The 22,982-nt window shown below is 45.3% G+C and overlaps 1 protein-coding gene across 2 annotated transcripts; it reads left to right on the top strand.

Annotated features, from left to right (window-relative positions):
* Window positions 1–3,391: 3,391 nt before the first annotated feature.
* Window positions 3,392–22,667, top strand: LOC125726655 (uncharacterized). 2 transcript variants are annotated; one of them, XM_049003001.1, is made up of 7 exons: window positions 3,392–3,583; window positions 7,107–10,529; window positions 11,568–11,726; window positions 14,511–14,740; window positions 14,948–15,053; window positions 15,996–16,091; window positions 19,948–22,667. In XM_049003001.1, the coding sequence occupies exons 3-7, from the start codon at window positions 11,682–11,684 to the stop codon at window positions 21,379–21,381; spliced, it is 1,911 nt and encodes a 636-aa protein (XP_048858958.1). In that variant the 5' UTR covers window positions 3,392–3,583; window positions 7,107–10,529; window positions 11,568–11,681; the 3' UTR covers window positions 21,382–22,667. The 2 variants fall into 2 exon arrangements, with proteins under 2 accessions (XP_048858958.1, XP_048858957.1); XM_049003000.1 differs by lacking the exon at window positions 3,392–3,583 and having other exon boundaries at window positions 6,015–10,529.
* The last annotated feature ends 315 nt before the right edge of the window (window positions 22,668–22,982 follow it).

Below are 22,982 nucleotides of genomic sequence, written 5' to 3'. Positions count from 1 at the left end.
AAGTTGGGAAGTACAAAAGAGTTACATAATCCAGTCAACATCTTGATTGCTAGGCGTTTGTGCCCAATCGCTGTCCTTCAACGTAATATAAGCCATGTGATTGGATGACTGCATGAAACACCCTCCCACCACGTTACAAGGGCACGATGCAAATGAACTTCCGCTCGTCCATATGGGGACACTGACGTCAAAGCCAATGTGCGGTATGACGACAGTATCGGAAAATACTATTATTTGGCCTTGGAGCGAATACCGTAGCTTTCGCGTTGATAAGTAGGTACAAAAGGCTGGCACGGCCCAGACACAAACGCGTAGCCCTAAGGCGAAGTCACAAAATCACTGGCTTTCTAGGGTTTGACGTTTACTTTTAATATGAAAAACAGCATGTCTCTTTAATTATATTGTACATAGCCAGTGAAATAGGAATACGGGTGATTTCTCAGTTAATAAAAGAACTACCACAAACGACAGTGCTACTGTCTCATGGCTGCTTTTATTAGATTTTCGTCGTCCCTACAGTTATGTTAAATTAACACAAATTAACACACCATGTACTGCTGTTTACAACCACGACGCATTTTCGTATGTACGGGGTGATGCTACATGACGTTTTCTTTTATTATAGAAATAATAATGATAACAATAACATGTACATTAACAACTTAAGCTTGCCAAAATAATAAACGATTTTAAAAGTACGGGACGAAATGCACGTATGTCATATCCCTGTTTAAAAACACATTCGGATGATGGGTAGTATTATATCTCATTACCAAGCCATGACACGGAAATGGGCGCACACCGTGTGTGTCTCACTGTCCCCGGTTAATCTAGTCTTGCCCAACAAGAAATTGCTGAGTGTTTGAATCTCGTCGCCCAGGAAAAGCGCAAGTACGGCGGAGGGTGAATGAGGCGCACGGCCAAGGGGCGGGAGGCGCCGCCGCCGCTTCCCGTTTATGGCGCGGGGTTCGATGGCCTGTATGCTGTAGCCAGGATCCGGAAGCAGGGGCCTGAGGCGCTGTTTATTTACTCTCGGTCAGTTACTTTTTTAGAAGTCCGGCGAAATAGCACCTTTCCCTAATGAACGGGGCCCACCGTGACAGCAGCAGTATGGGACTCCCAACTTTAACGTGGACAGCCTATGCCAAGGAAACTCGGAAGCGTTGCTTGGCAACGTAACATGTTACCGGGTGTTTTAGACATTACGTTCTAATGTTCGTTATAAGTTTTAATGTCTTTCACAAAACCAACAGTGTAATGACGATGTGCACTAAATACAATACAATTATCAATTACAATAATCGTAAAACTAATACACATTAATTACACTGCAAATAAATAAAATAAACCACGTCAACGCTAACTCGGCTAGATCCAATGCGATTCAATACATATATTCACTGTTCGCTTATATTCGAATACTGAGAACAGCTATTTTTTATTTTACAAAAATAAAAATAGTGCATAAAATTATTTAAACGCTTAGACCTCAGTATTTATTCGTTTGACTATATCTATCGGGTTTGCCGTGCGTTGGTCAGCATATTACTGACACTGAGGGGCTAATCCCATGTTATTAAGATGTAGGCCTATATTTTAAAACTTACCGTATAAATTATTTCGGTGATATCTGTGTTTGTGTATGTGTGTATTGGTCAGCTGGCAGGAGTGAGACAAGTCTGCACACACATGTATGTAAGAGTTTTATTAATTTGTAAATAATGCAGGTTTGCAGGCTGCCCCGTCGCTTTTTGACGTAGCTAATTTTATGTTTATAATGGAATAATACAGATTTGCCGCAAGATTGCTGTCCGAAGGCGTTTCCGTCACGCCGGATGTGTGGGAGATGACAGTCCTGTTGTAAATGGGAGTTTTCATGTACTTACAATATGCGCCTCACCTCCCTGCTAATTCCCAAACATGCATTCAAACCTGTAAAAAAGTTAATCGCAGCTGTGTACGTGTTTTACTGGAAATTTTCAATTTTTTCCCCCCGTTTTGCAGCAGGAGAGGTCTACAATTGTACTGGCATGAATTAAGGCGACGGCTGTTTTTTTGTCCATCATGTAGGCCTACACATTGTTTTACATTGACTCCAATTAAAATTATTTAGTATTCCAATTTAAAATAATTGTTTTCTGCATGTCTTATCATAATATACTAAAATGAATATATAAGTAGATTGATTTTTGGACTTTGTTTTAAAACGCCAAAATATTATCCACCTGGACGTATCCATTACCTGTACACGGATATACATGTAGGCTTGTAGACTACGTGGCAAAATGCTTTGATTACAAAAATTAACAGTAGATTACGTTTTTAAACACCACGTCCGTGGTAAATATTGCATTTTTGATCACAATATCCGCCAAAATTCGACATGGTGTTGATAACTGATGTTCACATACTTTTAGAATGAGCCATTATATCTTATGTTATTTATCGCTATCTTGCAAATTAGTGGTATAAATCAGACACCGTTAATCCTATGTAGAGTAGGCCTAAAACAATATTATTATTATGCAGTTTCAAAATTCAGGACAAACTAAACGTTACTGAAACGTTAATCATTTATACTAAAACCTCGTAAGAATGACGGACGTTAAAGTTTAATCAAACTTGACTGGTACTGCTACCGAAGATCGTTTGAAAAAGATGTGAAAACAAAACAACAGATCGACGTAGTAAATTACATTTGCAAAGAAGTAAAAATACGATTGCAGAAACTACTATTTTGTATTCTATGTACCTCCAACAGCCTATAGACGACGTTCCAGTTTATAAGAAAAGACGGTAAAATACAGTCACACCACGCTCGTTTTCCGCAGATTCTGTGCAGGGCTCGGTACTCATTACGTCACCATTTTGTTGCCATGGTTCCCCGGACTCCCTTACGTCGGCTTCGTGTAACAGGCTCGCGGGGGTGATGCGTTGGTTGCGCACCACTTTTCACCATAAAAATAGCAATGTGATGTGACACAGTATCCCCACACAGCAGATGACAGTAAACGCTGTCCTGTGCTATGAAGATATCCACAATGAACTTAGAATTGGGCAGAATGGATTTGGCTATCTGGGAGATCTATATGTGCCCATGATGACATTCAAACATGTTCTAAGCATGTTTAGAGAATAGAGATACAAACAACATATGAGTGTTGGCCCACCGTTGGTGCTTTGTGGGCGTGTTGTAACCTACTAAGTGCTTTGTTTAGTCATGGAAAATGTCAAAGCCTCGGCCCACTCTGTTAGACCTGCCTCTGGCTTTCATCCTGTCATCACCGCAGCGTTCTACGGTGCCAAATTGGTTTTCTCAAGAAGTGGGAGTGAAACACTGAGTTGCAGACTTAAGAAGTTGCTGCTTTGCAGCTGGATAGGATGGATACCGTTAAACAAATCAGGCGGCCACACCTGCCTGGGGGGTGTTGTTGTGCACAGAACGCAGAAACAAGAATCAGCCATGGAAACAATTAATAAGCACCAAAGTTCTTACACAGCTGAACATAGTTAAGGAAACCTGAGAGACTAAGAACCGCTTCAGTGCTGACTGTGTTTACTGTTCTGTTTCATCTCAAAGCAGGTACTTTGTCCTATTGTTCTCTGGTTTGTTTTTGCAGTTGCCACTGACTATATAACTGTTACCAGTAGAAAATTTGTTGGAGGCACAAACCCAGCAAGAGAGAAAGTGTGTGTGTGTCTGTGTGTGTTGGTGTGTGTGTGTGTGTGTGTGTGTGTGTGTCCTCTGTCCACAGGATAACAGGTCTTCCAAGCAAACCTTTTAACCATAAAAGGAATCTGCAAAACTATTCTAAAAAGCAAAAGTTTTTGGTTTCATCATTCTTTTATTCAGGTTAATTTCCTGTCCTTTTCAGTAGTAAAACCTGTTTGTTTTTATCCTTGCAATTTAATATCTTCTGGCACAACAAAGATTTGAGAAATGAGTACTACATGATGTGAGCTACAGTACTGTGGAAAACTCTTAGGCAGTCAAAGGAATGTTTAAAGCTATTTATCTGGGTAATAAGCATATATGTGCTCAGAACAAAACACTCAACATTAAAACATATGCAAATGAAGAGTAACACATTGAAAACCAAAAAGAATTTCTTTTGTAGATCATAAAGCTGCAGATATCTTGTTGGATGGCTGGATGAACACGGCTTCAGCTTCCCGCCTCTCCTCAGAGGCACCTCAGCCAATTTATGTATTCGTTACATTTCACAACCAGCTCACTTAATTCGTTCATTAAATAATTAGTCTAAAAACTTCGTGAGGTATTGATTGACTGTATGAGGTACACGGGTGTATTGGGTGGTTGCTGAAAATACAGGGGTGCCTTCAGGAGAGGTTTTGAAATGGTTAAACTAACACACTGTGTTATTATTCATGTTATAGTTTTACATGAAGATCATTTAAACATCATTTCCTTTGACTGCCTAAGACTTTTGCACAGTATTGAATAAGGAGTCTATCTTCAGTCTTCTCTTGCAGCAATGCCTGGGTGGTTAAGTTTACGTATAACGTCACACCACACCACTCACACCATGCAAAGACAGTCGGCTCTTTAAGGTGCTATACATGCTACTTCCTGTAGGGGGCTCTCTCAGGCTTTAATTATAGTCTAGATATATTTACTTGTCCTTATTGTTGCGTATAAAATTAGAATGAATAAAATCTTGTTTTTATTGGTGAATTTTTTTCATGTTGTGTTTTATGCTCTACCGTGTGAACCTGAAAATTCATTTTAGCATTTGCTGACTTTGCAGAGGGTCCCCAATGTTCATTATTGGAAGCTGTAGCCTTCACAGTTGAAAATGTTCTGTCATTTAGACACATTCAGGTGAAGCTAATTTATAATGACAATGAGATGCAGCATTATGTACAACTAAGGACAGAGAATTTTAGAGCTGCTTGCCATGTTAAGGCTTGTTGACCAGGGTAATTCACTAGTGTAAAATACCTGGGTTTACGAACCTCCATCCCTCAGTGAAATGGGTGGTAGTGATGGGAGGCATTTGATTTCTGATGATTGACCTGAAGAGGTGGGAGATGTTGCCAGAAGAGCATTTAGGTTGTCAGGTATTTCTTTGGCGCTGCCCCACAACCAATGTCATCATGCTTTATTGATTTATTTTAAAACCAGTTTGAAAACTCATCTTTTCTCCGTGGCTTTTGATTAATATGAGTGTCTTATCTCCTTTCTTTAAATTTACATTTATTCATTTCATGTTTATGATTTTTTTCTTTTGCATTTCAATTTATACAGCATTTTGTTGTTTTAAATATGCTCTGTGAATAATTTTTTTTGGATTTGATTTGAACGAAAGGCTGAGCCCAAATTTGAAGTGTGTATAAAATGGGCATATTGGGTGCATAAAGAGATGGACAAGTGTGGACCTAAAGAAAGCCGAGAAGCATTATGTTACCACCCAACACCTTGCAACCTTACAGTCACCAAGCCGTGCCCAAAATCACAGGAGTCCTACTTTCTGAGCTTATTATGCTCAGTCACTCATATCATTTTATCTTTAAATTCTTTTAGCAGGTCATTTATCTAAAGTGAGGACCCAGGATCCTGGTCCCTGCAGCAACTATCACTATGAGCCTTATTAAAAGTAATGTCAGTGCTCTACTGGCCAGGGGATTGGAACCCACAACCTTTCAGGGATGGACACAGAAGCCAAACCTACTGAGCCGTCTCTACAAATTGCATCCTGTTCATAATTAAGTTGGGAAAATATCTTCATGTGTTCTGTTTCTGGTGAGTCAAGGTCATCGGTAGAGGGATTGGATTTGAGTTCCACTCTGCGATTTCCCCAGCAGAGCTGCTAAAATACATTCGGTGAAAAGGTGCTCTATTCCGCACGTAAAGTTCAGAGAATTTTTAGAGAGCTTGCTGTGCTGCACTACCTGGCATTGGTTTATTTTTAGTAAATTTACAAAGAAATGTTAATCACTCACTTGTCATGTAGGTAGCAGATGACCTAATCCAAAGAGGTCGTCAAAATTCAGATCAGTGCATGAACCACTTCCATGGATCTTTTGAGCCAGTTGCTCACCCATTACCTTAATAGTGTCAGTATCTCATGCTGCTTCCACATTCAGTCGCACTCCTTGTTAGTGTTCAGTTTAGTCCTTGGCCGATACTGCAGGCATCCACACCTAAACCAAAGCACTACACGCATGAGCAGATGTTCTGCTGTGCACTGGCCTGAATCTAAGGCTCAGCCAGGGGAAAGCAATGGCCTTGGGTGAAGGACAGCTGTTCTCAGACCTGTCTTCTTTGAGTAATGAAAGTAATCTGTCACTAAATCCAGCCACAGAAATTATGCATATTCTGAACCAGAAAGGATGAAAACATTTGGCGAGCTTATAATTTGTGTACAAAGCGAATGCATGTGAGTCTGTCTCCAGAGCCTTGAAGACTTGCACACCTGCCTGTCATTCCTCATTAATCAGGTATAATGTGCCCCATTAGATCTGCTGTTTTAAGTGCTTTAAAGCAGCTTTCTGCAGCTTGTTATAAGCGTTTGCTGTCTGTTGCCATCCGTTCTGTGGCTTCCTAATGACTCCCCGTCTCTTGTTTGTATCCATGGGTTTAGAGCCCAGCAGTGGGCAGCTGCCAAGGTTAGATCCTGTTCGATGCTGGCATTCAAAGCTTTAGAAGCCAAGGGTTAAAAACCCATCTACTCCTGGCACCCGAGAGTCCACTATTGTCTTGACTGTCTTGTACACTACAGAACAGAGCTTTAGGTGTCAGTCAGCTGAAATCCCAAAGACTTGGTCTTCACAAATGACTGAACTTTTACTATAAGTAGAATCTGCAGAAACTTGGGAATGTGACCATTGGTTAATAAATCATGGTTCTAAATGATCATTTGTGGTGAAGCTCCTTGACAGTTGCAGGAACTTTCAGCCTAAATTGGAAACTACCTGAGTCTATTGTCACTTACATTTATGTCAGTGCGAAAGGAAAAGGCTTCAGCTGTGTGTGTCTGGTCCATGCGCCTCTCTGCACCCTCCCAAACATGAGATGTCTTGGGTAGACATCAGCGTTTTAGGATATTTCACTTACTCTCTTACATTATTGATTTCCCTTGCAGATGTCCTTACTGCCTGGAATACAATCCCAAAGCAGAAACACTACATCTGACTTTGGCATGACCGACGCCCTCCCGCGGAGAGAAAGACTAGTGCTAAGACTGTAAAGCATTGCAGCTCCGTATTTCACGTCACAGCTGAGCATCCACTTTGTTTTGTAACAGCATCTGAAGCAGAGATGATGTTCATATGACAGAAATAGTTCTATTTCCCCCCACCCAACATCGGTCTGGCTACTGTGCAAAGTGTCCCTGTCGTCCAAGGTTAATTTTATCTTACTTATCCAGGCCAACAGGCATAGGAGAAATGACAAAATGTGCTTGAAGCCAGCCAGACTGCACTGCACACTGCCCTAATCCACCTGGACCTCGTACGTCAGGATGCTGTTTGTTGATCTTAGTTAAGCATTTAACTCTTTATTCCATAGGAAACTATCTTTGATCTTGGAAACACGGGACTTGAAACAACACCCTGTACCTGGGTTATGGACATTTTAAACACCAGGCCCCAGCTAATCAGAATATACCACCTTATCTCCCCCCCTCCTTCTAAACACAGGTGCTGCATGGCACTGTGTGCGTGACCCTCTGCTGTTCTTCCTCTTAACGTGTGACTGCCTACCCATCCCCAGCCCAAACACCATTGTGAAGTTTGCGGACAACAGCCATTGCCGCATTGATTCCCAATAATGCATCCAGGGAGGAAGTCCTGAACGCGTGGTGCGGGGAAAATAACGTCACTTCCAGCAGGCCAAGAACCAACAAACTGATCTTCAACTTCAGGATCCAGAAGAACAAAGCACACTCCAGAGAGAAGGTAGGGAATGGTGTCCAGTTTTTCATTACTTTGGGTTCATATTACGGAGAACCTTAACGAACACGTCCAAAGCAGTGAAAAAAGCCAAACCTCAGCTTCTGTATCCCAGGCTGAGAATGATCCAACTTACCTCAGCAGCTTTTCCTGCTGCCCCACAGAAGGCATCCTGACTTGTCATATAGTGCTGTGCTATGCCAGCTGCATGGCTGCAAACTGGAAAGTTCTATCACTCGCAGTGAAAATGCCACAGCAGCTCATCAGCACAAAGCACTGAAAAGCAGCTTCTTCCCAAAAGCTGTGGCCAGAATCCAAGGCTGTTAATCCTGCTGCCGCGGTTCTTTACACCAGACGCTTTGTTTACGCTCTTGTCTCTTCATACCTGTATATCTTTCGTATATCTTGTTTAGCTCTTATGGAATATTCTACCCACATTTTACTTGGTTTTTATATATTATTTTACATTTCCCAAAGTAGATATTGTTATTGTGTTCTTCATTGTATCTTGTATTATTAATTGTTTCCGAATCATTGTTTTGATGCTTGCTGGTGATGCTGTTAGGAGTCAGTCAAACAGTTTTTCGTTGCATAACTGGGCAATGAAAATAAAGAATTTTGATTATGATTTCTGCTCCATAACACTGGTTCCGTTCATATTCGGATTACATATTACTCTTTATTTATACTAACACCTCGTTCCCAATGTTAAGGGAGGCTGCTGCTCCCTTTTGTGACCCTTTATCTGCAGCATTCAGCAATTCACAGAACAATTCTGCAGTATCTGCTACTCTGCTGATTATAGGTACATGCGCTGATCTCTTTTGCCACCATAGTTGCTCTGGGTGGGAGGGACAGCTAAATGAAAAGTAAGCTGTAAATTAGCTTGCAGTAAGTAGTTCCTATAGAGCCCTCCCAACCCCTAACCAACTGGGTTCAGGTAAGAGCTCCAGTTCTGGGTAGGAAGGAGAAGGGAAAGGAGAGGAGAGATGCCATCATCAGCTCACATACGCAGCGGCCGAGGGGTGGAGCACTTTGGGTCAGGAGAAGAGGGAGCTTGCAGGGCTGCTGGATGAAGAGGCCCATCTTCTTCTCCTCATATTTGCCTCCTCCTCTTACTTCACCTTGCTTTCTGTCCTCCTTAATTCTCCTTTTTTTAGAATACATCCTCTCCATATCTTTCACCAAATGGCAGTTTTCTTGCTTTTACATGATGACACAGTTTTACATTCTAATATATGCTGTCTTGTTCACAATGTGACACAGAAGTTCATTTTATCTTTTCATCCGTCTCTCACCCTTTGTCCTGTTTCACGTAGTCACTGCCGCTTTTGATCACTGCGGAACATGAAGGACCACCAGCTGCATACGGTTTGCATTAAGCTGACACACAGCTGGACTTCTGTTGAGGCAATTTGTAGTTCAGTAGATTAAGGGTCTGTATCTGGAAGGTTGTGGGTTTGAATCCTGCAGCTGGCAGAGTAATTGTATCACCATTGGGCAACTGAGGGGACACAAATAATAGAGTATTATGCTATTTGATTATTAATTAACCACAAACTAAGTCTTTGGTACATGAGAATCTATCCATCCATCCATCCATTTTCCAAACTGCTTATCCTACTGGGTCGCGGGGGGTCCAGAGCCTATCCCGGAAGCAATGGGCACGAGGCAGGAAACAACCCAGGATGGGGGGCCAGCCCATCGCAGGGCGCACTCACACACCATTCACTCACACATGCACTCCTACGGGCAATTTAGCAAGTCCAATTAGCCTCAGCATGTTTTTGGACTGTGGGGGGAAACCGGAGTATGATAATCTAATGTTCATTTATTATTAATGAATTATAAATCATATTTTATTTCAAGCAGTTACTATATTTGTTACTGTATATCAATTCTGTACCTTTGTGAGCTACTGAATGAACAAATAATGAATAATGTGAAATACTGATCTCATGTCGGTTCATCAGTAATGAGCTGTGAAGCACAATTTATCCCAAGCAGTGACTATATTTTTTTCTGTAAATTCTGTAAACTAATAAAGAAACTACAGAAGGAACAAGTGATAAATAACAAAAGTGATGCTGCTCTCATGTTTGTTCATCTTTAATAAATCATGACGCATCTTTTGTCTTAAGTAGCTACTATGTTTGGTCATGATTTGTACTTCAGTAGAAACTGAGTTATTTCTAAGTATTTGTGCCCCATCAAGTAAAGTGTTACCAGTTTTGCAGTGAAATTAGACACTGGCTGGTTCTGTTCTTTGACTCCTCACTTATAGATCACTTTGGACAAAAGTGTCTACAGAATACAGGTAAACATTTAAATGCTGGACATTTCATTGGGTCAGAGAAAGACATCTTAGAACTTGTATATCAAGTTGACTGGTGTGAAACAAAGCACATTATTTTATAATCTGACAGACACATATATCTGATAGATACATTCACCTGACAGACTTGAAGTCTGCCGTTACCAGTTTCCTCTCTAACTCTTAGTCAAAGCTGTGAAATGCTAGTTCTGCCATGGGGATGACAGTGGAAGCCATTTCTAAAGCTGTAGCTGTGTCCTTGTATTTCTACAGCTGGATAACTTTCCCCGCAGCAATCCAGGTAAAGTGCTTTTCGAACTGTACAGCAGCAGTTCATCCTCATGGACACAAAAAGTTCTGAAAAGGGACTATAATAGGATACACACACAGAGACACTCACACAGGCTAGCGGTGCATGGGGGGTGCATGGGGGGGTGCATGGGGGGTGCCAGACGGAGTTCGTTTTTCAGCATGCTTCCATGTGACCTCACCTAAGAGGCCGGGAGGGAGAGGCCAGTTTCAGCTTGGTGCTGCTGTCTAATTCATTCTGCCGCTTTTCTCTACAGTAAATATTCTTGCTTCTACTCATCTTTACATCATAAATATCTGTGTTTCTGTGCAATATGAATGTGTGTGTATATGTACCTGTGTGTGTCATTGTACACGTGGGCTGTGTGTGCCTGGCACCGAGATTTGGCATCATCAACCTACCTCACACTGCTTGGCCGGTATATGGAATTTCTACATTATATTTAGAATAGAATAGAATAGAATAGAATAGAATAGAATAGAATAGAATAGAATAGAATAGAATAGCCACTTTTATTGTCATTCAGAACATACACCGGCTAGTGCACATCAGAAGGAAATTACGTAGAGTTTAATGAGTGCACATGCTGGATTTGTCCCAGTCAAAACAAGGCACAGCAGCAAAGTGCTGGGGAGGGAGTGAGAGGGACAGAGAAGAGGAGGAGGATAGAATGGAAGATATTTAAAAAAGAAGAAATGGCTGTGCAGAAAAATGATGGGAAGGGCTGAGAGTCATACAAAAATAAGCCAGAAGTTACATACTGCTGTTCTTTATAAACACCGGACAGAGGCTTTTCTGAAGAAGGACTGCCCCTTGTCCCCTTTTCATCCACATGATTGGCTGGCTTTAATAGCAGTCAGCCAATAGGAGTGGGCCATCCCACCACGGTAATACGCAATAGACGAGTTGAGAAACTGGCCAAGGAGGAGGAGCTCCAGTACAAAGAGAGAGGGGAGGGAGAGAGAGAGCGAGGGTGAGCCCTGCTTCATCCACCTTGAGACGGTCTGCTTGTGTCTCTCTTTATGCCAGCGCCCCTCTGCTCCTCCGCCCCTCCCTCTGTGTCTCCTTTTGCCCCTCTGCTGAGCCCCGCTCCGTACCCTACCGTGCCTGAGCCGTCGGCTCAGCTGCTCTCCCACCGCAGATATGGGCTGTCGGCTGTCTGGATTACGGGAGGACGATGGCAATGGGGTGAGTGTCATGTGCATTTTGGGATGTGTCATTTGAGGGGGTGTAAGGAGGTGGTGTGAAGATATACAGCGCGATTGGGGGGGGGTTTGGTACTCTGGGGGACTGCTTCGCTGTGCACCATGCATGTGTGTGTGTGTGTGTGTGCTCACCTGGGTACAGGGACGCACCAAGTGCTGGCAGCCTCCTCACTGCCTGAGGCCGTCTGATCGAGCATCGTCACATAGAGGAGTCACCGCTGCCTTTCACTGGCTGCGTGTGTGATCAGAATCTGCGTGTTTCCATCTGTGTGGCTATATACATATATGTTAGTGTGACTGTATTAACACATCCGTGCAGCAGCACTCTGTATGTGTGTGTGTGTGTGTGTGTGTGTGTGTGGGTATGTGGATGTGTGTGTGTGTGTGTGGGTATGTGGATGTGTGTGTGTGTGTGTGTGCGTGTGTGTGGATATGTGGATGTGTGTGTGTGTGTGGGTATGTGGATATGTGCATGTGTGCGTGTACATGTGTGTATGTGGATGTGTGTGTGTGCATGTGCATGTTTGAATGCATGTCCGTACGTGTGTGTATGTGGTTGTAGCAGTAAGTGGACATGTGCACTTTCTCGTGATCTGTGGTGAGGATAACCAGGAGTGATGGAATCAGACATGACCTCGTCTCACTCCTTTATTCTCTCTGGAAGGGGAGGGGTAGTTGGGGTGTGGGGGTGTCAGGGGAAACTCCTTTAGCATCTCCAAGGCTACATAGCTATTTGTTCGTCAACTAGAGTCTTGCTTTTTCTTGATCCTTTTGATCCTGTTTTTCAAGCAGTGTTGAAGCCCTTTCTATGTACAGTACTTTAAGTTGCAGTGGATTCAGTTAGTGGGTTGGGTCATAGGATGTCCTGTCATGTACACAAGGCCCAGCGGAGATGCCTGGATGTAGGAGCAGCAGGGTCACTCCATTAGAGCTGACCTTACTGCATTATGCAACTGCGTGTTTACAGCAAACTCCTTTTTGCAAAAGTACAACTGAAGAAGCCCACCTGAGATTTAAAAAACGGACACGCCTAGCCACCTCACCACAATTTTTTCCTGAAGCATTAACGTGAATTTTGATACAGTGTAGGCTAGCCATATTAATCATTTTCTTTTTTCTTTTTTTTTTTTGCTTTTACAAATTATTTTACGATGAGCTATCATTTAATTTTTTGTGACATCAAGGGCAGTGAATATGTCCCATCTGCCTTTGTTATTAGTAACATGTATTGCTGTTTGGAAGTCTGGTTGACTGTTCAATAGAACAATTATGTTGAGCAGCTTGTTTAAGTGCCTTTGCTGAACCCCTAGAATGACGCACTTTCACAAGTGAGATTTTATTGTAGTGATTTTGCTATCTGAGCTGTCTTCAGAAATTCTTGCATGTTGTGGAGACTGATTGTCATTGCGCTTGCTTGTTTGTATAGCTGTTAGCCTTCTTAGAGGGACTTACAGAGAAAACTGGAGTAGTGTATCTGTTGAAAAGTGTACCTGAGTGTTACAAGTCTCGCAGTGTTGGAACAGTGTGCAGTGGCACTGTCCGACTGTGATTGGCTGTGTAGCTGAAAAAGTTGGTGAGCGCAGTTACATTCCTGCTGGTGATGCACCTCAGGGGACCTATGGATGAGCTGATGTTCTGGTGCGAGCAGTAGAACATCTGAAGAAGCATGTCTTCAGCTCACCATGGCTTTGAATGCTATCTGTGGGGGCGGCAGAGCCTCTTAGCACCCAGTACATGCCGTGTGAAAGGCTAAGCAGGGCTGTAGAGGCCAGTGACATTCTGGGGGCACTGAAAAGCAACTGCTCAGCTTTGAAGGGTTTTTAAGCTTATCCAAGTCACAGTTCTTCATGATGATTCCAAACCCATCGAGAACCTATTAGTAGATGGAGGGTACAGGGAGGAGTTTATGAAGAGTCAGCAGCAGGACTGATTAGTGTCGTTTACTGCACAACTGCATTATAATCAAGGACATCAGCATGAATGCTCTCGTAAAAAAACTGAGTATTTGAAATAAGACCTGGCTGTCCCCAAGAACATTAGCAGGCAAGTGCTGAAGCAGAATGCCGAACTGTGATGGTAACTGAGCCTCGGACACTTCCCGATGCTGAGCCTCAGATACTTCCTGATGCTGCCCTTGGAGGGACCTGCTTGATGCTTCTCTGAGCAATAGCTAGATGTGCTCATTTGATCTAATCAGAAAAAATTCAGCTCTTTAAATATGAAACAGTGTAAGGTTTCAAGATCATTTCTATTAAAGCATCTGCTAGACAACAACAATAAAATCATAATTACTCATTTATTTACTTAAGTGATCCAAGATATTAGCGTTAGCTGTATTTATAAACGCAAACAAAGAAAATGCAATACACTGACAGAAACATACTTGGTTTGCCACAAACACACTGTGATTTTTCTCTCCTTAACACATTTGTAAGTGCTATGATTTTTGACACGTACACTCAGCCAACCTCAGTCATACTGCAAAGTCCACGGGGCACCCAGTCCTTGAGTATGTCTGTGCTGTAAAGTGTAAGATACTGAAAATTTGTTTTCAAGGTCCTTTGCTCATATTAATATCAGAAGGAAACATGATGGGACACACTTTTTTTAAATGAAAATTTGGATGTTTTTGTTAAATGCCCTAATACCGAATTTAAAAAGGAAATGTGATCGACAGGCCTGTCTCAGTGTTTGCTTCGTCAGACAGTCGGGGGACTTGGTGACCAATTTGGGGGCACGTCTGTATTCATTTATTGTTTTTATTTAGATGAAAGTGCGGGACCCGTCCCGAACAAGCCAATCGGATTCCCTCCACATGCGGGGCAGCTGCGAGCAGCCAATCACGCTGCAAATAGAAGGGTGGAGGGGGAGATACCACCAGCACCATTCGTGGCCAACCTCTGACTGCAGTACTCAGGCGGAGAACACATGGCAAGCCTTCAGGTGTCTGGGCATTTCTGCAGGGTCGACGCCCCAGATGAGAGCTTACGCTGACAGGCAAGCTGCATCTGTCTGAGGGACACTGGGCTACTGGGCACTGCATTTGCTCTTATTTTGTGCAGAGAGCAGTGCCAGCTAATTTATTAATGCTGTAGCCTGGCCAACCGAAAGGTCCTGTTTCCCAGTGGCTGAGGAGCCACCACCTCATGCCACATAGCACCAGCAGGGGGAGCCATTTCAGGCCTATCCTCTGTGTGTTTTCAGACGGTGCTGCAGTCATGTGACCCAGCCACAGGACCATTATGCTGCCAACCAGTACCTACCCAGCATCCCCCTCACCCTGGATAACCTGGTTAGACTGGAACACAAGGTGAGCAGCTGCCGACATTCTGCAATTCTCTAAGATCCCATTGTTCATAGGGCACTTATACGCTGTTACAGTTTCTGGGGTGGAAAAATGATTGGTATTTGAAAATAGTGAGAATCCTGTTTGATCTCCTGAGTTTTTTCCTTTGAAGAGCTAATGCAAGGTGAAAAGGTTTTGGCCAAAACCCTTATCCAGAACAAATTACACCTACAAGTACTTTTGTACAACATTGGTTGCTTTACTTACAAGATGACCACATTGACCTTTATTTTTAATGACTTGGAAGCAGGTGACTTATGTTTTACAGTATTTCCTGAGAAGCTAGAGAAAAGGCCCTTCTTCTGTACCCGAAAGGTAGATGGCCATCTGTTCACAAGGACAGCAAATCCCATAGAGAAGATTCCTCACACATCCAATCCCACTGGCATCTTTTCAGACAATGACTCCTCCCTTCATAAATACACCCACAGCTTGATGCTGATATGGTGTCTTTACGTTCTCTGTGACTAAAGACCTGGTAATCTCTGCTCTCTCCCCTACACACGCACATCCCAAATGCTGCAGATTTTGTTCCCCATTCTTCGTGAAATCATTTGACCAAAAGCATCGTCTGTGTAGCAGCCATGGTTTATGTCCTGACTAGGCGTTGCCATGGCATCACAGGAACACTGTGTTAGAGCGATCGCTGCGTGCCAGGCAGGCACAGCTGTTGTTGTTCTAGGTCCACATTGGTACTTAACTCAAAGGAATCTTTCAACCAAAAATCAAGGTTAAATCTGTGTAATTATTGATACAGCCTCTGTATGACTTAAATTGGGGGAAAAAATTATGAATTCATATTCAAAATCTATTTCTCAAATCGCTAAGTGACGAGATTCTGTATTTTTAAGCCCTGAGCAAATATTGGTGTAAGATCAAATAATATGAGGCCGTTGTTTTATGTAGGAAGCAGAGTTTTCCAGCTGTGTGCCTAAAAGACGTCATTGTCTAATCGGATGCTGCAATGCAAACATGGAGGAGCCGGGCAGCTTCCTTAGTCAGGTAAGGTCTCCTCCAGGCAGCTTCCTTACTCGGTAAGGTCTCCTCCAGGCAGCTTCCTTAGTCGGGTAAGGTCTCCTCCTGGCAGCTTCCTTAGTCGGGTAAGGTCTCCTCTTGGCAGCTTCCTTAGTCAGGTAAGGTCTCCTCCTGGCAGCTTCCTTACTCGGGTAAGGTCTCCTCCAGGCAGCTTCCTTAGTCGGGTAAGGTCTCCTCCAGGCAGCTTCCTTAGTTGGGTATGGTCTCCTCCAGGCAGCTTCCTTAGGCGGGTAAGGTCTCCTCCAGGCAGCTTCCTTAGTCGGGTAAGGTCTCCTCCAGGCGGCTTCCTTACTCGGGTAAGGTCTCCTCCTGGCGGCTTCCTTTGTCGGGTAAGGTCTCCTCCAGGCGGCTTCCTTACTCGGGTAAGGTCTCCTCCTGGCGGCTTCCTTAGTCGGGTAAGGTCTCCTCCAGGCGGCTTCCTTAGTCGGGTAAGGTCTCCTCCAGGCGGCTTCCTTACTCGGGTAAGGTCTCCTCCAGGCGGCTTCCTTAGTCGGGTAAGGTCTCCTCCAGGCAGCTTCCTTACTCGGGTAAGGTCTCCTCCTGGCAGCTTCCTTAGTCGGGTAAGGTCTCCTCCAGGCAGCTTCCTTAGTCGGGTAAAGTCTCCTCCAGGCAGCTTCCTTACTCGGGTAAGGTCTCCTCCTGGCGGCTTCCTTTGTCGGGTAAGGTCTCCTCCAGGCGGCTTCCTTACTCGGGTAAGGTCTCCTCCTGGCGGCTTCCTTAGTCGGGTAAGGTCTCCTCCAGGCGGCTTCCTTACTCGGGTAAGGTCTCCTCCAGGCAGCTTCCTTAGTCGGGTAAGGTCTCCTCCAGGCGGCTTCCTTACTCGGGTAAGGTCTCCTCCAGGTGGCTTCCTTACTCGGGTAAGGTCTCTTCCTGGCGGCTTCCTTACTCGGGTAAGGTCTCCTCCTGGCGGCTTCCTTTGTCGGGTAAGGTCTCCTCCAGGCGGCTTCCTTAGTCGGGTAAGGTCTCCTCCAGGCGGCTTCCTTACTCGGGTAAGGTCTCCTCCAGGCGGCTTCCTTACTCGGGTAAGGTCTCCTCCTGGCGGCTTCCTTAGTCGGGTAAGGTCTCCTCCAGGCGGCTTCCTTAGTCGGGTAAGGTCTCCTCCAGGCGGCTTCCTTAGTCGGGTAAGGTCTCCTCCAGGCGGCTTCCTTAGTCGGGTAAGGTCTCCTCCAGGCGGCTTCCTTACTCGGGTAAGGTCTCCTCCAGGCGGCTTCCTTACTCGGGTAAGGTCTCCTCCTGGCGGCTTCCTTAGTCGGGTAAGGTCTCCTCCAGGCAGCTTCCTTACTCGGGTAAGGTCTCCTCCTGGCAGCTTCCTTAGTCGGGTAAGGTCTCCTCCGCTTCACTGGCTGTCCCTGCACCTCCAACATTATCAGGCACAATCATATGTCCAATACTTCCCAGTGTGTTGAACATAGTTTAAACTATCTACCATGTCTTTACAGTGAGGGAAGCTGATTCTAAGTCAGCAAATGTCCAAACACAAATGTATCCTAACCCTCCCTTTATGACATTAAGGTATTAATGCTAAATTATCTGCATTAGGTGTCAGCATTGAGCTTATTAATTTACCGTTTACACTAATGTCTGGATAATTAACCTGTTTAATGATGGTCTTTTATTACTGAGGTCCATGACAAGATCTTACCTTTTAGAGATCTGCTGCAAACCACAGGCTCAGCTTCTGTGTATCTGTAACAGTCTACAAAGCAGTTCACAACATAAAAGATGCATTTATAATATGCAACAAAATCCATTCAGAAATTCCATGAAATAAAATTCTATAAATCAACTTAAAACTTAAAAACTCCTGAATATCCCAAACACTGTATAGCAGGACTGTTTTCTTATTTAATATATAATATAAGATTTTCCATAATTCCCCATTAATTAATAAAATAAAAAAGTCTGCCTGTCTGTCTGCTCATCTACTTGAAAGAACCCAATAAATCCTTCTTAAAACCATTTTCTGTTGACCAAAGTTAGTCGGATGACGCCGATGTGCTGTCGAGGACGACTGCTGGCAGGAAACGTGTTTTATGGCAAATCAGTGTGACAGAGAAGACTTGCTTGACAGCGCATTGTGATTCCTCTATCAGATACAGCGGCGGGATGGCCAGGTCAGGCCTACGATTCCTCTATCAGATACAGCGGCGGGATGGCCGGGTCAGGCCTGCGATTCCTCTATCAGATACAGCGGCGGGATGGTCGGGTCAGGCCTGCGATTCCTCTATCAGATACAGCGGCGGGAAGGCCGGGTCAGGCCTGCGATTCCTCTATCAGATACAGCGGCGGGAAGGCCGGGTCAGGCCTGCGATTCCTCTATCAGATACAGCGGCGGGATGGTCGGGTCAGGCCTGCGATTCCTCTATCAGATACAGAGGCGGGATGGTCGGGTCAGGCCTGCGATTCCTCTATCAGATACAGCGGCGGGATGGCCGGGTCAGGCCTGCGATTCTTCTATCAGATACAGCGGCGGGATGGCCGGGTCAGGCCTGCGATTCCTCTATCAGATACAGCGGCGGGAAGGCCGGGTCAGGCCTGCGATTCCTCTATCAGATACAGCGGCGGGAAGGCCGGGTCAGGCCTGTGATTCCTCTATCAGATACAGCGGCGGGATGGTCTGGTCAGGCCTGCGATTCCTCTATCAGATACAGCGGCGGGAAGGCCGGGTCAGGCCTGCGATTCCTCTATCAGATACAGCGGCGGGAAGGCCGGGTCAGGCCTGCGATTCCTCTATCAGATACAGCGGCGGGATGGTCGGGTCAGGCCTGCGATTCCTCTATCAGATACAGCGGCGGGATGGTCGGGTCAGGCCTGCGATTCCTCTATCAGATACAGTGGCGGGATGGTCGGGTCAGGCCTGCGATTCCTCTATCAGATACAGCGGCGGGAAGGCCGGGTCAGGCCTTCGATTCCTCTATCAGATACAGCGGCGGGATGGTCGGGTCAGGCCTGCGATTCCTCTATCAGATACAGCAGCGGGATGGCCGGGCCAGGCCTGCGATTCCTCCATCAGATACAGCGGCAGGATGGTCGGGTCAGGCCTGCGATTCCTCTATCAGATACAGCGGCGGGATGGTCGGGTCAGGCCTGCGATTCCTCTATCAGATACAGCGGTGGGAAGGCTGGGTTAGGCCTGCTTTTAACCTGCGATACACACAGCATCATCTTTTCTGGTGGTGAGCAGACGGTCACATACTGTAAGCCCACACTTTTACCAGGGTGACTTAGCCAGGGTGTCGGGCAGAGCCATGGTGATTAGGTACAATGAGTACAAAACAACAACAGTTACGCAACAGCAGCGTCTGCAGCAATGCAGTGTGACTCAGGATGGTGGCAACACATGGTGGTAGAAAGCAAATGGGTAGAAATGACTGGAGGGGCTGATCTAAACAGCAGCCAGTAAATATCCGGCAGGCCCTGTTGCCACCACACATCAAAATAATAAAAATTAAATATGGATTGTCTTCTAAGGAGAACCATACATGAGACAAGGGGCAGCCATATATATTACTGGGACCAGTGCTCACCTGCGAAGAAGCATATTAAGATTGCACTGGAGCAAATTCATAATACATAAACTCATGACAGAAATGCATATATGTAAATGTCTGACTGTAGTTTTGTACAGTCACCATAAACACACGTCACACAATTTTTATTACATCAAGAATCCAAAAAAGCAAATAATTCTTAGAGTTTGCTTTCCTCTGAACCTAAAGTTACTCCTCACTAGTTGGTTTAATCATGTCTACAACGAATGTTGGTTATGTGCCACATACAGCTGTATGTAACAAAGCCTAAACCACTGGTCTCTGTTCATCAGACAGAGGATGAGGACCCCGCATTGGAAAAGCCTGTAGGATATCTGCCCTTGCTACACGAGCTGGACAGTGGTCTGGGTTGCACCGACGGAAGCTTCCACCAGGGGGAGCTGTCTGCAGCTGAAACCGAGGAGGGGGTGGAAGAGCCAGTATCATCACTACCAGGCCGCACCAGCCATGGCAGCTCCCCCTCCTCAGAGTCACTCATCTCCTCGGAGCTCAGCGACTCCGGCTTCTACAGCGTCAGCACCGGGGAATTTCGCCGTTTCCAGAAACTGCTGGAAAAGAGGATCCGCCTTTACAGGGCGCGGATGATTTCTCGAGACCAGAGGGAGGGTGCCAAAGCTTGCTGGGACTTGGAGTCCATCCCCGAGGCCTTGGGTTGCCCATCTAAGAGCAACTGGTCCCCTGAAGCCAGTCCAGCATACACTGTTCACCAGTGTACCAAGGGCCCATCCTTGGTCCAGTACAGGAAGGCCAGCAGCCCACATCTGAGGAGGTACAGCTCCAGTGCAGGTTCCGTGTTCTCTGCTCATGCTGGCCTGTCCCACTGCAGCAGCCCGTCTTGCCAGAGGAGGATCTCTCTGCCGCGTCAAAACGCCTCAGCGGAGCACTTGTGGAGAGGCCATGCTGTGCAGCAGCCCCTCCCCCGGCCGATGAAGCAGAGGCGAGCCAGTCACCCTACATCACCCAATTATCACGCGGCTGCACTGCACCACTGCAGGTGGCTTTCTACTGGCTATAGGGAGAGGCCAGAACTGGCTCCTGCAGCCCAAGTAGGTTGGGGCAACAGACCCAGACAACAGGACAGTGCTTCAGACCATCAGGGCTTTATACACAGCGAACACTGCAGCAATGTGGACTACAGTTTAGGGATGCAGGATGGCATGTTCCATAAATGGAGTCCAGGTAACGAAAGCGAGACGGAGATGCTACAGCAGCACCATCACACACTGGAGCACCTGCAGAAGACTAAGGAGACGTGGCATTCGGGCTCCAGAAAGGGCACCATGGAAAGCCTCACTCCTGCCAGCCGGAAGGTGCTGGCAGGAAACCCCCGGGTTCTGCGCAACCAGCTGCTAAAGGCCCGAGCCTCACAGCTTGCAGATGAGCGCAGCGAGGTGACGACGGACGAGGAGGCCCGTGGCGAGGTGAGGGCCGGCCGCTACTGGAGCAAGACAGAGAGGCGCCAGCATCTGATCTCGGCACGGGAGCAGCGGCAGCGAAGGACGGCTCGGGCCGGGCCCACCGGCGGTGGGGCTGCTGGCTGTAGCACCGTGCTGGAGCTCAGCCAGCGCAAGCTGAGCCGTCTGCGGAACCGGAAGCTGCTGGATGACTGGACCACTGTGGAGGAGCTGCTGACCCATGGCAATCGGGTGGGGAGCAGTGAGGAGATACTCTGTCCGAGCCCCCTGCTGTCTGTCACTACGGTGTAATCTTATCGAGAGGCATTACTGCAAGGAGTCTTAGGCATAAAGGCGGCAGATTAGACATCACAGATGTTGGTAAATGTCTTTTTTGTGAGGCAGGAGTTTGATATGCACTGTAAGTTTCTGTAAGGATTGATGTGACTGATGGGCTGATAGTCTCACTTATCCTACAGGAGATACAACCACACACAAGGCATACAGTCTCTAAATTACCCATAGGGTGTGTGTGGCTCATATATTGGCATTTAGTCTCCACGATGTGATAAAAAAAAAAAAAACATTGTTGTGATGTTGTGGGGGCCATTTTCTCAGAGTAAACTCAATTTTATAAATATCTGAGACTGCAATCAAAAAACACTAAAAATGCCCAAGGCCTTGTATATTTTATTTTTTTATTTTTTGGTTACTTATGCTTAAGGTTAGGGCTGGGTGGGGCTTAAGGTCGTCATTGCTGAGATTAGGGTTTTTCCCCATGGAAATGAATGGAGGGTCCCCACAAAGACATGAATACAAACATTGGTGTATTCCCTGAGATGGATGAGTAGCCCATGATTGGAGAGGATACATATCATTACATTGTTACACTGTAGCTGTTAATTATTCTTCAATATTCTCATGATTGCTTTAAGTGTCTAGATAAGTACAGCAGGTGTTCACTATCAAAGTTTAACAAAGTTCTAACATTAGGAAATAAGTCACCAGGCTACAAGGGAAACTCAGCACACCTGTAAATACTGTATCATTCCAAACTCACAGACACTCCACTGACTCGCTACAATACGCTGCAGTGCAATGCCCAGGACACTGGAATCAGAGCATGACTGAACAGACCCAGTCACCATTAAGCACACTGCGGAAAAAGAAGCCGTTAACGTGTTCTGGCAGGGGGCTGTTACCCCCTCCCCCCAGTCTTTTAGACCAGTCTCCTTACCCACTACCCACTGTCGGGTTTCTGTTACCATGTATTCTGTTGCATTGTGCATGACTCCGAATTGGTGAGTGGCATTTAAAAAAATATATATATTTATTTACCTTTCACTACAACATACATAGTTTATTTTAACCAAAAATCAGCATTCAGCCAGCGCTCCGGAGAAGCCCTGTGCTACCCACAGCTTCTACTGTCACTCCCAGCAGGCAAGTCCAGCTCCTCTGTCTGTGATGTACCTTTGGATTGCTTCTTTGTACTTTTGAGAACACCTTTGAATCTGCTGAATATGTGGTTGTAATATAGATAGGATTTTATTAGCTACAATAAATATTTAGGACTGCTGAGGGATGTCTGATACATTTCTGTAATGGTCAAACTGTCCTTTTCTCTTCTGCCTTCCTCAGCTGCATTTTCACATTAACCAAAGAAAGTCTTAAAATAGTTGGGGCTTTAAAACCCCAGAACCAAGGACCCCACACCTGCTTCCCCACTGCCCCCCTCCCCCGTTATCGTAATACCTTGTACACCTGCCGATCGTGTGTCTGAGAGCAATTATGGACCAGGAGCAACGCTCTTTGTAAATCATGCTTAAATGAAATGAACAGCTTATGCCAAATTATTTATTCCTCATCAGCGTATCAATAATTTTGCCTTATTCAAATGTTAAGAATAGTCT

The sequence above is a fragment of the Brienomyrus brachyistius genome, unplaced genomic scaffold, assembly GCF_023856365.1.
Source record: "Brienomyrus brachyistius isolate T26 unplaced genomic scaffold, BBRACH_0.4 scaffold74, whole genome shotgun sequence".
NCBI classification, from domain to species: domain Eukaryota; kingdom Metazoa; phylum Chordata; class Actinopteri; order Osteoglossiformes; family Mormyridae; genus Brienomyrus; species Brienomyrus brachyistius.
Note: the sequence above shows the minus strand (reverse complement) of the source record. Positions and strands in the feature narration are given on the sequence as shown.

Bases quoted from the DNA above. Each gene is read 5' to 3' on its own strand.
- LOC125726655 (XM_049003001.1), top strand. From the start codon at position 11,682: ATGGGCTGTCGGCTGTCTGGATTACGGGAGGACGATGGCAATGGG. The intron at 14,741-14,947 runs GCAAGCTGCATC...GTGTGTTTTCAG, and splicing joins ATGAGAGCTTACGCTGACAG to ACGGTGCTGCAGTCATGTGA. The intron at 15,054-15,995 runs GTGAGCAGCTGC...TGTTTTATGTAG, and splicing joins TGGTTAGACTGGAACACAAG to GAAGCAGAGTTTTCCAGCTG.